General features: G+C 36.4%; 1 protein-coding gene across 3 annotated transcripts in view; it reads left to right on the top strand.

The window, feature by feature from the left end:
* The window catches only part of LUZP2 (leucine zipper protein 2), a 474,256-nt gene extending 468,410 nt beyond the window's left edge, over window positions 1-5,846 (top strand). For all 3 annotated transcript variants that reach the window (XM_072725376.1, XM_072725378.1, XM_072725377.1), the window contains exons 11-12: window positions 1,491-1,577; window positions 2,331-5,846. In XM_072725376.1, coding sequence (XP_072581477.1) covers window positions 1,491-1,577; window positions 2,331-2,435 — 192 coding nt within the window. In that variant the 3' untranslated portion in view covers window positions 2,436-5,846. The remainder of the gene's footprint in view (window positions 1-1,490; window positions 1,578-2,330) is intronic.
* The last annotated feature ends 8,998 nt before the right edge of the window (window positions 5,847-14,844 follow it).

The following is a 14,844-nucleotide window of genomic DNA, read 5'->3' as shown; positions in this document are numbered from 1 at the left end:
TGTTTTATTCATTATTACTTAGCCAGAGACTTCATATTGACCACTTGTGTGCTGGCATCACGCTGGGATGTACAGCTGATAAATGTAACCTCTGTCTTCAAGGAACTTGCAATGTATTGGGGGGCTAGACATGCTTATACATATAAATACATAGTGGAGTGATACAACTTCTATATGCACTGTACCCTTAGAGCAGGCAAGCGTGACTGAGTCTCTCTATTGGTGGAAATGACATTCTAGGGAGGGAAAGAGTAGCTGGTTGTAGGATGTCACAGTGGAGAGAGACTTTGATGAAGGTGAGGTGGCATACAGATAGACATGGAGTGGTAAAGGATCACGGTGTGCATTCAGTTAAGAGCAGTATAGTGCAAAAACAGGGAACATAGGAAAATAACTTTGCTCTAAAATCTGAACTGGAGTAGGTTAAGTCTCCTGTACAGCCTCTTAAGCTGTCATCTATTTGTAGAATTTGTAGGACGTTAGAGTTTGAAGGACACGTAGGTCTCCTCCCCGTTGTCAGGTCCCAAGGAAACAAACTGACTCGTTCAAGTTCAGAGCTACCCAGTGGCCACGCGCTCTTAAACTTCTAGGCTCTGTTGTACACATGGAAAGGACACACCCCCCGCAAAAAAAAAGAGAAGCATATTCTTACAAGGAAGAGTTATTGTAGTTACTTTGAAAATGTGTTTAAAATAAAGAGGCAGAAAAAGAGAGAGGAAGGAGGAATAAGAGACAGTATGGAAAGGAGGAAGAGAAGAGAAGCAGAGAAGGGAAGGGGGAGGGAAGGAGAGAAGGAGAGAGCATGGGTGAAGGGGAAGGAAGGCAAGGTCAATATTTTAACCTTGGTTAAAATAAAAATGAAGCCGACCCCATAAAATAAAATAAAAAAATAATAAAATAAATAATAAAAAAATAAATAAGAATAAAAATGAAGCCCAATTGGAATACACTGCCAGCAATTCTTCATAACTGGTGAGGCTAATAAATAAGATGAGAATTCCTGGTTAGTAAAATATAAGATTTTATTTCTCAACATATAATACTTTGTTCAAGGTCCTGAGGAGCTTTTGCTAGACAGATTGATGATTATGTTGTTTAACTCGCTTCAAGCTGGCAATATTGATGTGCCTGTAGGCATACAGACCACGGACATATTCAAGTCTTAGAGTCCAGATTCATCACATGTAACAGTAGTTTTATATTTCTTTACTTCAGTTCAACTGCTTTTACAAAGGAAGAACTTTCCATTTGAATGGAATTTTGTCATAGTAGCTGATGGCCATCAGTACCCCTAAGATCCCCACACCACCTGCCAGTGCTTGGTCTCTCCTTGGGCTCGGGCCACGGTTGTGATGAGGCAGTTTTGTCCCTACGTTGCCCTTTCGGCTTGCATCAAAGTGAAAGAAGTTTCCCAGTAGGAAGAATTGAAGGGAATTTTCCTATGCCTTCTTTCATAGAATTTAACTACATTCATCTATTTTCATTTGCAGCTTTTACAAGAGGGCAGGACCTGCTTAATGAAGCCGAAAGACAATCAATCAAGCAGTGTCACTATAGAGCCAGCGACTACCCCAAAGGTATTTTATTTGTTTGTTTGTTTTGATTTTGTCAGAAAGAACTTGAATCCTTTGGGTCCAATGATTTTTCTCTAGCTGAAGCAGGAATGTTGTACTGACTAATACGAGATACGTCCTCCACCTAGTGCTTCTGGACCTTTCCATGACCACTTGTGCCTGCCACTAAGTTTCTGGTTTAATCATCTGAGGTAGTCAGAAGAACAAGGGTGGGGGATGTATACCCCGCCCCCTACACACACACAACCAAGAATAGGGGCAACAAAAAACATGCATCTATTCCTTAGAGAACAAAAAAGATAAACGATTTGGGGGAGGCAGAGGAGGTAGAAAGAAATACATATCCGCAACAGAAACAAATGACAAGCACATTTCAAGAACTTAATTCCAAACTTCTTTCTGAACTGTTCTATATTGGACCAAAAATATCATATCATAGCAATTCTTAGGGTTCATCTCACTTACCACATTTCCTAACTTTTGGGTTAGGTTAAATCAGAGTTGAATGGTTTAGCCAAAGTCTTCTCGAAATAATTTTTGAAGTTGTGCTGTTTGTAAACAATATTTTATGTACTTCCATGAAATAGAAGTATTAACATATTTACACTTATTTTATTTTGGCCTAGCATGGATTTACTATAAGATATTTGTTGAGCTTTAAAAGTTTATATTCCTGTTCTGTTAGGATTTTAATTTTTACCTTAAACATATATTTATTTTAACTATCCTCATTGTCTTTTCTGTATTGCTTCACAGAAATTGCAAATGCCTCCTTGTACTGAATGTGAGGTGAAGAAAACTCCAGAAAAACAATTGACCAGCTTTGATGGGAGGGCGACTAGAGAAAAAAAAATACTGTAAATATCAAGAAACTGTGTTAAAAACATTCATTTACGATTGTCTTCATACTCTTTTTCAGCCACAGGCTTGATGGAAATACTAAGTTTTTAAAGCATGCAACTTTTTCACAATTTTCTGTACTTTATATAAAGTAGTCTACAAATTTTCCAAAAGATTCCAGGCCAATTATGATCCTTAAGCAATAACCTAATTAAAATGGATATCCACCGTCATAAATAGTCATTGTCATCAGTAAATTGCCCACTATAAATTGGTCAGTTTTAACTCAAATGCACTGAATGACGTTTAATTCTTCTGGTTCATTGGGTATCTAGTACTTATATGATCTAGTTCTGAAATCAACTGGAGGATGATAAAATGTTGTGGATCCTTGGCATTCTTAGAATCCAAATTGCAGCCATATCACCAAGATTTTGGTCCCCATTGGCCAATGGGAGTCACTTTAAGTTTGGAATCTGTGTCAACCCGAATATGCTATTTACTTGAGGGTGTTTATTGCTGTTCTTCCTAATATTTTGAGCCATGTCTAAATAATGTCAAGGCAATTCTGTGAGATTTTTAGCCAGTTAACAGAATTCACTAAACATGTTTGACATGATATAGACAAAATATCTGGATGAATGACTAAATTTCTAACACAATTCACAAGATTTTTTTTTGGCATTCTATAGACACATCTGTAGAGTTGTCTGCTGGAATTACTCCACATTAGGAATTGAGTTCCTTAAAATGCTTGGAAGATTTTTTTTTTGTGTGTGTGAAATTGGGTAGTGGAATGTGGGATGACAGGGGGTTGCAAAACACAAATATGCAAGCTGATAATACACATTTTAAAATAGGGATTTAATGAATGCAAAAATAGCCATGTAGAACCAATAAAACCCAGATTTGTATATTTTGAAAACAAGTCAACAGCCATGATCATCTTTGAAATTGGGTCACTACATACCACTAATCAAATACATGCACTCCTGAATAATATGAATGTAGCCCACAGGAACAGGAATTGATATCTGAATAGTTATCTGATTGATAGAACTGGTATAGCATCAAACTTAAAGACTCAAATTAATGGGTTAAATGATCCAGTCAGGTTGTCTGCACTCTTCTGCTGGCTAGCTCCGTTTTGCAAATGCACAAAGCATATAAAATGATTGAGTTTACAGAATGGCTCTGCCAAGCTACAATTAATATATTTGGAGCACAGTATCCTGGCGGGTCATCTTAGAATATATTGTTAATTTAAGAAAGGAAGGGAGGGAGGGAGGGAGGAAAGGAAAAAAAAAGAGGGAGGAAGGAAGGAAGGAAGGAAGGAAGGAAGGAAGGAAGGAAGGAAGGAAGGAAGGAAGGAAAGAAGGAAGAAAATCTGTAATCAATAAGTGAACTTAAATTCTGATATATAATGGCATGCCTGTGATCACAATGACATATTCCAAGAAATTTAGTGATTTGGAGAAATGGCAAACTATCATAAATAGTGTATTATTGTGATATAATCATGTAGCAATTATACTTGTGGAGTAATTCATGTCGTTTATCAGTATTTTTTTTTTTTGATTGCAAGCTACCCAAGGAAAAAAAGACAATTTATTTTCTAGATGACCCTTTGAGTTTTCCAATGAAGTGCCCAGGATAGAACAAAAAACTGAAGATCCAAATTTCCTCCCGATTCCTCAGCTCTATTACTCATTTAATTCTATTAGATGGAATATTGCTAGCTTCCAAGTTTGATGGCTTATCATTTCCCCACTATACCCAGAAAGCCCAACCACCTCCAATGATTATGAAAGGAGAGCTGCTCATTTACTTTCAATTTAGGTTCACTTTCCCACACACACCGTGTGCTCCAACTTCCCTCCTAGACTCTGCGTACCCTATGGCATGTTAATCACTATTTTCACCTTATATGTTTTGAGGCACCTTTGGAACGAATGAAAAGAGAATTGAGCTGATATTTTCTGAAATTTTTATAAGATGTTGAAAGATGTGATCAAATTTGGACAGTTTCATTTGTAAATTATTCTTCCTATGCCCTAAATCTCTAGTCTGTGACAATAATCAACGTGTTTCTCTTAATTACTGGCATGATCAAGTGGGCTTTACATGAGTGTAATGTATAGATTTTCATTTAACAATAGATAGCATTATGCATCCTGCAGTTTACTGTGGTATAATCATTGCATTATTTGTTTCAAAAAAAAGAATTGTAGCAGAGGTGCTTTATAGATATTTTTAAGAAATGTTACGGAAGCTCCTTTTAATAGTCAAGCACAGAATTTCTTTTTTCTTAGTGTGTTATGTGACTTTAGTGAATGCGTTTTTTCTCGATCCTTTAATTGCTTCAAAATAGAATCCAAAAGGTTTAAAATGTTTTACTTACATGTGCAGATTTGTCCATAAAAGAGATGCTGTCTCTCATTATTTCTTTTAATTAACAGCTCCATAAACTTATGTTGTTTTGAGAAGTTAACATTCATAGCCTAACTACCCTCACATGGAAGAAAATATTAACCTAAATCTTAAATTGGGGTAGTATAATTCTACTACGTGCCTGTAATGGTAAGCAGTAAAAGATTACTTAAGATTTGAAGAATATAAATTGACTCCTATTGAGAAACAAACATACTTTGCAATGGAATAAACTTGTTTTAATATAAGTACTAATGAAACTAACAAAAACATATTTCTCTAGTTATTTAAAAATACTAATCGATGCTATATATCCATTCTAAGTTAGGGACTTGTTTTGGACTTTTTTTCCTTTTATATGCATTAACTATGTAAATTGGATGTGGGCCTAAAACTCACAAGACCCAACTGAATGCTGACTGTCCGTTCAATCCCAACGTGCTCAGAAGAAAAGGGACTGATTCAGTAATTCACCTGGTTGTGGTCTTCTGTGTGATCTTAAATCTCTGAATACTGAATATACTAGATGACTAACTGTTTTTTTTTTTAATTCTTCAAGCAGATATTCAGCATTCTAATGCTTTTTCAGACACAGTTCTGTTTCATAAAACATACTGGATTACAAGTCTAAGACAGTTACGTGAGAAGCAGATATTTACCGTTTTAGATTACAATGTGGATAGTTGGATTAAAACACTATTTGTGAACTTTGCTCTAATGGAATCTTATTTTTATAGCTCAGGTACTGTAAGCAGCACTAATTACAGCAGAGGCTGAAATTATTACTGATGCCAATAGAGTAAGGTGAGCCGGCCCAACCTAGGGAGTTCTGAAAACATAGCCTTGTTTACTTAGGGGTCATTTTCTTAGTCATGTGTACAAGTCTTAATTTTCCCCAAACCATTTGTTGGATCATGTTACATAATATTAATGGTCAATGATGAAGAATAAAATTTACTGAAAGATGGCCTATTTTTCCTCAATAAAGATTTGTTACCAAGACTACAATGTATATCCTCCTACATAAACTAATTGAAAAAAACAAAACAAAACAAATATTGACATGAAAAATAGCACTTGCTTCTGTGTGTCAAGAGCTAAGGACATTTTGGAAATGTCACTCTGGGAGTATCTTCAATCTCTCTTGGGCCTGTCCCAGAAATCTTTCATTTTATTTATTTATTTTTTCATTTCGTTTTTGTAGACTTCCATGGTGTCATAGATTTTTGAATTTTTGTTTGCAAATGAGCTTCAAGTGCTCAGAACTAGCTGCCTCCTAGAAGGTCTTCAAATATTTGTTGAATGAATTAATTCAGAACTGGAAGCAGCAAGGGAAGAAAAAGGAAGCAGAAGGGAGCATATATCCCAGTGCAGTAACAGGGAATCCTAAGATGTAGTCTTCTTAGGAAGAGAAAACACGTAGAATGTTTTAGTTTGGGTTTTTTGTTTTGTTTTGCTTCTGAGCTATTTTTTTTCCTTGCTTCTTTTTCTAAGAGATTTATCTCTGGGCCTGTGGCTCTGACTTTAAGCAGAATAGATGTGGCATTTCTGGAAGAATTTTGGAATGCTGCTCTATGTAATAGACACAATTCACATGGCATGTATGTGTCTTTGGAATCTACCTTTGACATTTGCAGGCTTCACGCAGGCCACTTTAATTTCATTTAGTATTAGTTTCTAGCCTCTTGGGCCTTAAGCAGTTGGACTTAAATCAGAGATTTTCTTGAGCATCCCGCTGCATTCGGCAGTTGCATCTGCTTTCCTAGTCCTTTAGCAGACACAGTGCCAGGGCTGCCGAGGAGCATGTAGAGGATGGGGCTCTGGACTCCACAAACACTCACCATCTACTAGAGTATCCATTCTTCCATGTTGATTTATTGGTTGGGCTTACACATTCTAAATATACTTTTAATGAAGAAAGGGACTACGAGTCTAACGTGATTTGAAAAATCACTGAATAAAGTGATATCGATGATCCCTTCTCCCTTTTTGTTCTTTCAGTCATCCAGTCCTTCAGCTAGTCAAAAAATACCCATCAAGATTCTAAAATGCGTCTGCATTCCACTTTTTGCAATGGCAAGAAAAAAGTAATTAGGAGTACTAATATTGCGCACTATGTTCAAGCTACTACTTTTAGACCTCTCTAAAAAAATTATTAAATATTCTCAGGTTTATTTGAGATCAATGTCACAGTTATCCTTATCTCACAGAGGGAATTGAGGTAGAAAAATACTAACTGGATTGCCCAAGATTGTGTTGCTGGTAAGAGGAAGAGACTGGATATAGACCTGACGATGAGTTGCTGGAATCCATGTGTTTCTCCACGTCGCCACATTGCCCCTCCTACAAAGGCCATGCCTTCATGGAGCTTACAGTTTGGAGAGAGAGAGAGAATCAGTAATGAAGGAAGCATACAGATTAATGCATGATTATAGAATTTTCCCTTCAAATGCTTTCATTTGGTTTAAGAATGAAATTGGCATAAGATGGATTAACAGCAGGGGTAATGTTGTATTACGTGTGCAGAGAGACCCAGTGATGAAACTGACACCTAAAAAAATGACCTAAGCAGCCAGTTTTTATACTTTTTAAACAAAAAGGCAATAAATTGGTGAAGAATTGACATGATAAAGGAAACTTAACATTGAAAGCTTCGATTAATAAATTTTAAATAGAATTTGGGCAGGAATGGTAAATTAGTAAAAAGTAACAAGCCCTTTTGGTTCTGAATTTTCCTATCTCTGATAATGAAGATATATCTTTACCTCCTGGTACAGGGAAGGTAACTTTCCCATGAGAGATTTATTTCCCGTTGTCTGGAGACAAAGTGGGGGAAGGATCACAGGATTCTTTCTTCATTGCTGTATCTTAAGTAACTTTTATTTAAAATCATCATTATGCCAGAATGGCACATTTTGGGGTAGCCAGCCCTTGGCCCGTTCAACAGCTATAAAAACAGAACAAAATAAAACAAAACAGGGTTCTCTTGACAGCATACCACAAAGCAGGGGGAGCAGGGTGTGAATGTATCTTGTCTGTGTAAAGTCTTCACTGAGAAAATAATATTAAACTAAGGTTGACGAAAATATACTATTTTGCATGGGTGTCTGAATTTCAAATGATAATTTTCACAGTGTTCACAGATACTAGCGAACAATATTTAAAAGCGAACATTTGAATTCAAATAACCAGATAGTCATGAGGGCACCTGGGTGACTCAGTCATGTGTCTGCCTTCGGCTCAGGTCATGATCCAGGGGTCCTGGGATCGAGTCCCATATTGGGCTTCCTGCTCAGCCAAGAGTCTACTTCTCCCTCTCTCTCTGCCTCTTGCCTCTGCTTGTGCTCTCTTTCTCTTCAAATGGATGAATAAAATCTTTAAAACAACAACAACTAACCAGGTAGTTGTGAATTAGTGCTGTTCCAAAGGAAAAAAAAAAAAAAAAAACACCAAAGCTTCATCTGGGAAAGTTTTCATTGCTTTCTATTCCCTGAAGCATAGGACTTATGAATGTGTTAAGTATAGATGACAGTGAAATGTAGATTTCTTCCACGGAAACCTTCTAAATGGGTTTCTTCTATTTTCTTTCATAAAAATAAAAACTCTATTTCTCAGCCTTATGCTTGAGGTAGTGCCTTTCCCTCCCTCTCCATTCCTCCCCCTCTCTCCCTATCCCCCCAGCACTAAGAAAAGCCACACACTTGATAGCACCATGATCAACCAGGGTGTCTATGCAGTTCTTGTCTAATCCCATGGCAGCCCTTGCATCAGAAGTAAAGTAACTGTAGTGTGTAGGTGTTACTCCTTCCCCTCCCTTTGTAGGGTTCCCCACTGCTAAATCCCTTAATTCCTTTGAGAACACCATTTCACTTTACCTCATACAGACACAGTAACATCTTGGGAAGATCATATAACATAATATGTTTGTTCCTAGAAAATCAGGCTCTGTTTGAGGCTCCTGGAAGAAGCTGTTGACCTCTGTGTTTGATTAACTGTGAAATGAGCATATGGTCATCCCAATATCTCTACCAGGGGTGAAGAGAAGAAGAAAGATTAATCTGTAGTGGGTCATGTCCTTGTTCTGACTCTGGCTTACCTTTACCACTATTTCATGATAAAGCACCCATCGAAAGTTAAGTCAAGACAGATGTTCAGTAGATGGTCCCGGCTCAAATATAAAAGATGCAGCAGATTTGAGCAGGGGATGAGCACCCCTGATAAGCTCATGTTAAGTTAGCAGCACATTCAAAATGATAAATTGGTGCTTTTTTTCCCCTGCAAATTTCAGTCTTGATCCCCAAACATAAAGATTTTGGGGCGGGAAATCCTCGCTGCTCCTCAAAACTTTCCTTGGAATAATGTGCCAAGTATGTAAACCTTAGTGTCCACTTGACAGAGAGTCCACATCTTGCAATGATGTGTTTCCAACATGAGAAAAATGTGCTGCTGACAGTTTGCTTATGAAAGCCGCTGAGGGTGAGTTCAGGTGACTCCGACACAGTACGATAGGGGAGGCAGGAGCAGGTCATGAAAAGCACATTTCTGATCTATTCTTTTAATCCCTGAACTAGATCCCCTTTAAGCAGATGTGGCATAAAGAAAATAGAATGTGTTTACTAGTCGTGTTTCTGGTCATTTGTTACACAACAGATAAGGACATAGTTTAATACATACTAGAGCAATTAATGTTTGCAAATTTTAAAAAAATATAATACAAAAAATAAACATTCTCTGAATCTAGGGAACTGAAGACCAGCTAGGTGTAGAAGTAAATTAGATAATTATCAAGTTGATGAAATCAACTCTTATCATGCATGACAAAGAATACAACCTTGCTCTTCTTATCTACCTGATTAGAAAATAATCAGCTTGTTTATGTGTTTTCACCTTGATATGATAAAATAGAATAGGAGGTGTGGAAATAGGAACCCTTCAAAAATTATTCTCTTCCCTCCCATAATGGAGACATAGATGAGTTTTTTTGAATAAGGGACAAGTCTTCCTTCCTTACAGTGCTAATCCCACTGTCTATCATTTCCTCTTTCATTGTTACTTTATTTGTTGGGGAGGAGGGGGGTCATGATATGCATTTAAAAGTGAATTTTTTTTGGTGTTGGAATTCACAAATAAATTTGGAGATTTCTAGGTTGCATTTGTTTTATCCATGGACATACCATCTATTAACCGAAACCGATTGTAAGTACACTGGATGCTTCCATTCATGCTCCCTTGCAAATGTGCATTGCAAGCATCATTACAGAGGTTTCCATACACATTTATACTTTCTGGCATTTTTGAACATTCTAACTAGTGGATGCACAAATTTATTGTATGAATATCTTTATACGTTTACTCCCCTATCTATGTATGTAACATGTCTGTATTCATGGGTTCCCGGATATAAATTCAGCAAAATATGCTTATATCAGTCAAATGCCTTTTTTTTTGCTTCTCTAATTTTATTCCTATTTATATCTTTCATGTTGCTTTGACACAGGTAATTTCTTTTTTTTCTTTTTTTTTTCTTTCCAAGTTTTATTTGAATTCCAATGAGTTAACATACAGTGTAATATACAGTTTCGGGTTAACAAGGGACTTTTCTTCTTTAAAGATTTTATTTATTTATTTGAGATGGAGGAGAGAGCACAAGTGGGGAGGAGGTCAGAGGGAGAGAAAGAAGCCTCAGGGCATTATCCCAGGACACTGAGATCATGACCTGAGATGAAGGCAGATGCTTAATTTACTGAGCCATCGAGGCATCCCAACAAGAGAATTTTATTTTTTCAATTTTTTTATAAATTTATTTTTTATTGGTGTTCAATTTGCCAATATATAGAATAACACCCAGTGCTCATTCCATCAAGTGCCCCCCTCAGTGCCCGTCACCCAGTAACCCCCCCCCCCGCCCACCTCCCCTTCCACCACCCCTAGTTCCCAACAAAAGAATTTTAAAAGCACAGGAGGTAATTGTGTATGTGTAGTTAAGTGAACATTCAGGGCAGTTGCAATGAACACAGTGTGCTAATTTAGGCTGTGCAAATGGACACAACAAATTATTATCTCAAATCAGCCATTAGATATAATCATCCCCAACCCTTGTAGACACAGGTGTGGCTGATGTACCTCTCTGTGTCTAGTGATTTGTCTGAAGTTTGAACTAGACTAGGAAATTACATTTGGGGCTATTTGCTAGATGTCCTAAAAAGGGGAATTCTTTTCAGCATGGTTTTGTGGAGACACAAAGGAATTTTATCTATCCTGATGGTAACCAAAGTACTTTTTATTTAGAGGAAAAAATTCACTTTGACTATACTTAAAGCAAAGGTACATTGTTAGAGAAATCAGAAGGAAGCCATAAGACCAAGGAAGAAGAGGTAGTTCACTTATCTCAAGTGATAATGAGAGAATGTTCTTAACAACAGGAAATTGTTGTAGAAGTTTTGAGGTATGGATTACTTTGAAAAATCACTACACATTTAAAAACGAGTACCTGTTTATGAGAAAGTATTTTGTTTAGGCTTCCTTTTTTTTTTTTTTCTTTTTAAAAATAAAGTTACATGCTTTCTTTTCTGTCTGAGAGTTTTATTTGAAATTTGGGTTAAACATAGTTAAATGCATGACTGTAACTTGCGGAATGAAATACTAATTATTCCATGGAGCAGCTGCCAAGGTTAACTGGCTTTTACTTAAATTCCGGTATGCTTTGTATAATTTTCTTTTCTCAGATAACCTGAAGATAGATTTGTCTGATTGACTCATACTGCACAGTTTCTAGGAACTCCCACTTCACCAGCTGACCTGGTAGATGATCATTATTCTTTGACACATCATAGCATTTAATGTCTCCTATTATTCCCTTAGATAGTCACAAACAATGCAAACTCACTGGTTCTCTCTGCAGCTTGATCTATGTGCTTTGCTTAGGCCAAGGAGTAGGCAGGCATGATGGTGGTGGTAGATTTTTTAAAGAAATCCTCTGCAGGCTTCCAGAAATTGGGTCTCAATTTTGTTTCTTAAAACACACTGTTTCCGAGTCAGCTTTTCCAAAAGTTACTTTGCTGCATGTGTATATCTAAACCCTAGGTGCGTACACATAACGACACTAGAACTGATACAACATGATTATAAGCAAAGACTTTGGAGTCAGACTTCTGCATTAAATTCTTTATTCAGCTGATTAACTGTGTGACCTCAAACAATTAGCTAACCTCTGTGTGCTTCAGAGTCTTCACCAGTAAAGTGGGAATAATTAGATGGCATACCTCATGATAATAATAGATATTAATAATAATAATAATAATTAATAATAATAGCTATTTCCATTAAATATTAAATGAGATTACATAAATAGGACAAATAGTAACCATTTAATAAACAGTTCTTATTCCTATTTTAAAGGTTTCTACATATACATAAATACATTCACAAATGCCCAAAAGGAAAATTATCATGCATGTGGAATTGGAAACGTATAGGGTATCTCTCTCTCTCTCTTTCTCTCCCTCTGTGTGTGTGTGTGTGTGTGTGTGTGTGTGTGTGTTGAGCAGGACATGTGATTTGTCTAGTTTCCAAAGAAACTCCCTACTTGTGATTATCTGAAGAAAAGAGACTGGATTTGTCCAGATAATGCTAGATGAATGTCTCAAAATATGATCTTCCTTTTAAAATTTGTGGGTAGCAGCATCAAATGCCTTTTTTATTCACATAATATCATTGCACAATTTTTCTCTAAAGCCATCCAATTTCTGTTTCCTATTGAGACTCTAAAATACTAATTAAGAGATTATGTTTGTTACCTAATAATTTTAGGAGAATATAGTTATTTTCTTTACTCTTTTGGTGTGAATTATTTTTAGATCTTTTTTATTATGTATCTGAATAAGTAATGAATAACATCTGGAGAAAAATGAGAAGTAATTTACTCTAACTTGGAACAATAATAATTTTAGTAATATATGTATATCTATAATCCAAGGAGACATGGGGCAATCGTTTTTAAACATTAGGTGAGTAGGTATATGAATGGAATATTTATATGCTCCAATGATATTTTCTATAGAAGAAGAAATATATGTGCATTTCAGATTGTCTTTTCCTTCCCAAGTTTAAAACTTGCATAGGCCCAGTGCTAGTTTTGCTGGGGCCTTTAAAAAAACCAATAAAACATTAATCAAAACCAAACCTCATTTCAGATTTTATGGTAGAAATGATTCCACACACATTCATTACTTTTTTGAAATTAGATTTTTATTCTCATTTGGGAAATAGAAGCATCAACTTTCTTTTTCAATCTTTCTTCATTCCCACTTCAAAGCTTCAAAGCCTAGTGGACTTCTTTATACCCTCCCTCTTTCCAATTCTCTCTTTTATTAAAGGAAAGTATGTGAACAGACTCCTTCCTGATGTGCCCTGAAATTTCTTTTAAGGGAGTAAATGAGATAAGGTCTCTGTGGACCTAAAGCCCCTTGAAAAGTTCAGAATTCTCACAACCAACATACTCATTAAAGATAAAGTTCTTAAACTTCTGAACTACTCTAACAGTGTTCCAAATTGTCATTCTGCATCACCCTTGCTCCCCGTGGCCTAGTCACCAAATAGTGTCCATACTGATTCTTTGAAAGAAGAAAGAAAGAAGGAAAGAAAGAAAGAAAGAAAGAAAGAAAGAAAGAAAGAAAGAAAAATAAAAAGAAAGGAAGAATAGTTACATCATGATCTTCCTCTTCTTAAAATCATCAAGTAGTTTTCAATATCTCTGACAATTCTATTTTAGAAAACATTACCCTCATCAGGCTTCCTAGACCCAACAGTGCTGGCCCATCCCTCTCTTGGTTTCATTTTCCATCATTCTCCCCATGGCTCACTTGGCCTCATTTATTCTGGCCTCTTTGCTGAGCCTTGAACTTGCTGAGTATTTAGTACCTGCTAGTGTCTTTCACTGGGATGTTGTTTCTCTAAATATATATTCAGTTTACTCAGTTCTATTATCACAATTATTGCTATGTAAAAAGGATTACCCTTGATTTTCCTATCTAAAATAAGAACCACTGCTCTCACCACCCTGCATGCCATCACTGTCTATCCCCCAGCCTTACTGTCTCCTCTGCATAAATTGCACCACTGTATGACTTATATTACATATGTATTTGTATATGGTTTTTTTTTTTCAGTTTTATACCTTCTAAAATGATACCTTCTCGAAAGCAGGGCTTTGTCTGTTTTCTCCATTGCCTTATCCCCATAATCTGGCACAGGGAAGTGTTCAATGGACATTGGTTGAATAAATAAAAGTAAAATATACTTCCTCAATGGGCATTAATGCTTCCCTGTCATGGAGAACAACAACTTGAAAGAAAAAAAAAATCCTCAGACCAGTCCAAAGCCTGTGACTTGGAGGATAATCAGCCTACTGGTCTTTCGTAAGTCACTCAAAACAGTAAGACTGGTTTAGGTGTTCACATTTCATGGAGCTGTGAGAACTGGCGCTTATCCTCCCCCCACCCAAATTTCTCTAAAGTCTCTGATAGAACTAACTACTAAAAAAAGGACATAAATATAAAGCCTAACTCTAAACTTAATAAAGAAAAAAGAATAGATGTAACATTTCCAAAACAGAAAGATGAAAGAATTTGCAACAGGGATAGCTGACTTTTAGCAAAAACTATGTTTTTATAGGAGATCATTTTATCGGATTATGAACGTGATCAATGAAATAGTTTAGGTGACTTGGCCAAGGCACACAAAACCAGAATTGGGATAGTCAGTGTTTCCGTACTACCCAGTGTTTAATGTGCCCCTGCGCCCAACCTTAATGTTAGCATTAAAAGGCAGAGTTGTGGTCCATACTCTAGATTTATTGAAATAGATTTCCTTGTGATGGAGCTGAGAACTCTGAATTTTAATTTATACTCAAGAGGGGCCTATGTGAGCTAAAGTTTAAACCACCGAAGTATGTGTGGCATGGCACCTGTGTAATTTCTACTTAAATTCCAGAATTGTCCCA

Source organism: Vulpes vulpes, chromosome 11 (genome assembly GCF_048418805.1).
Source record: "Vulpes vulpes isolate BD-2025 chromosome 11, VulVul3, whole genome shotgun sequence".
NCBI lineage: Eukaryota > Metazoa > Chordata > Mammalia > Carnivora > Canidae > Vulpes > Vulpes vulpes.
The sequence above is the reverse complement of the archived record's forward strand: the minus strand, read 5'-3'. Positions and strand labels throughout refer to the sequence as shown.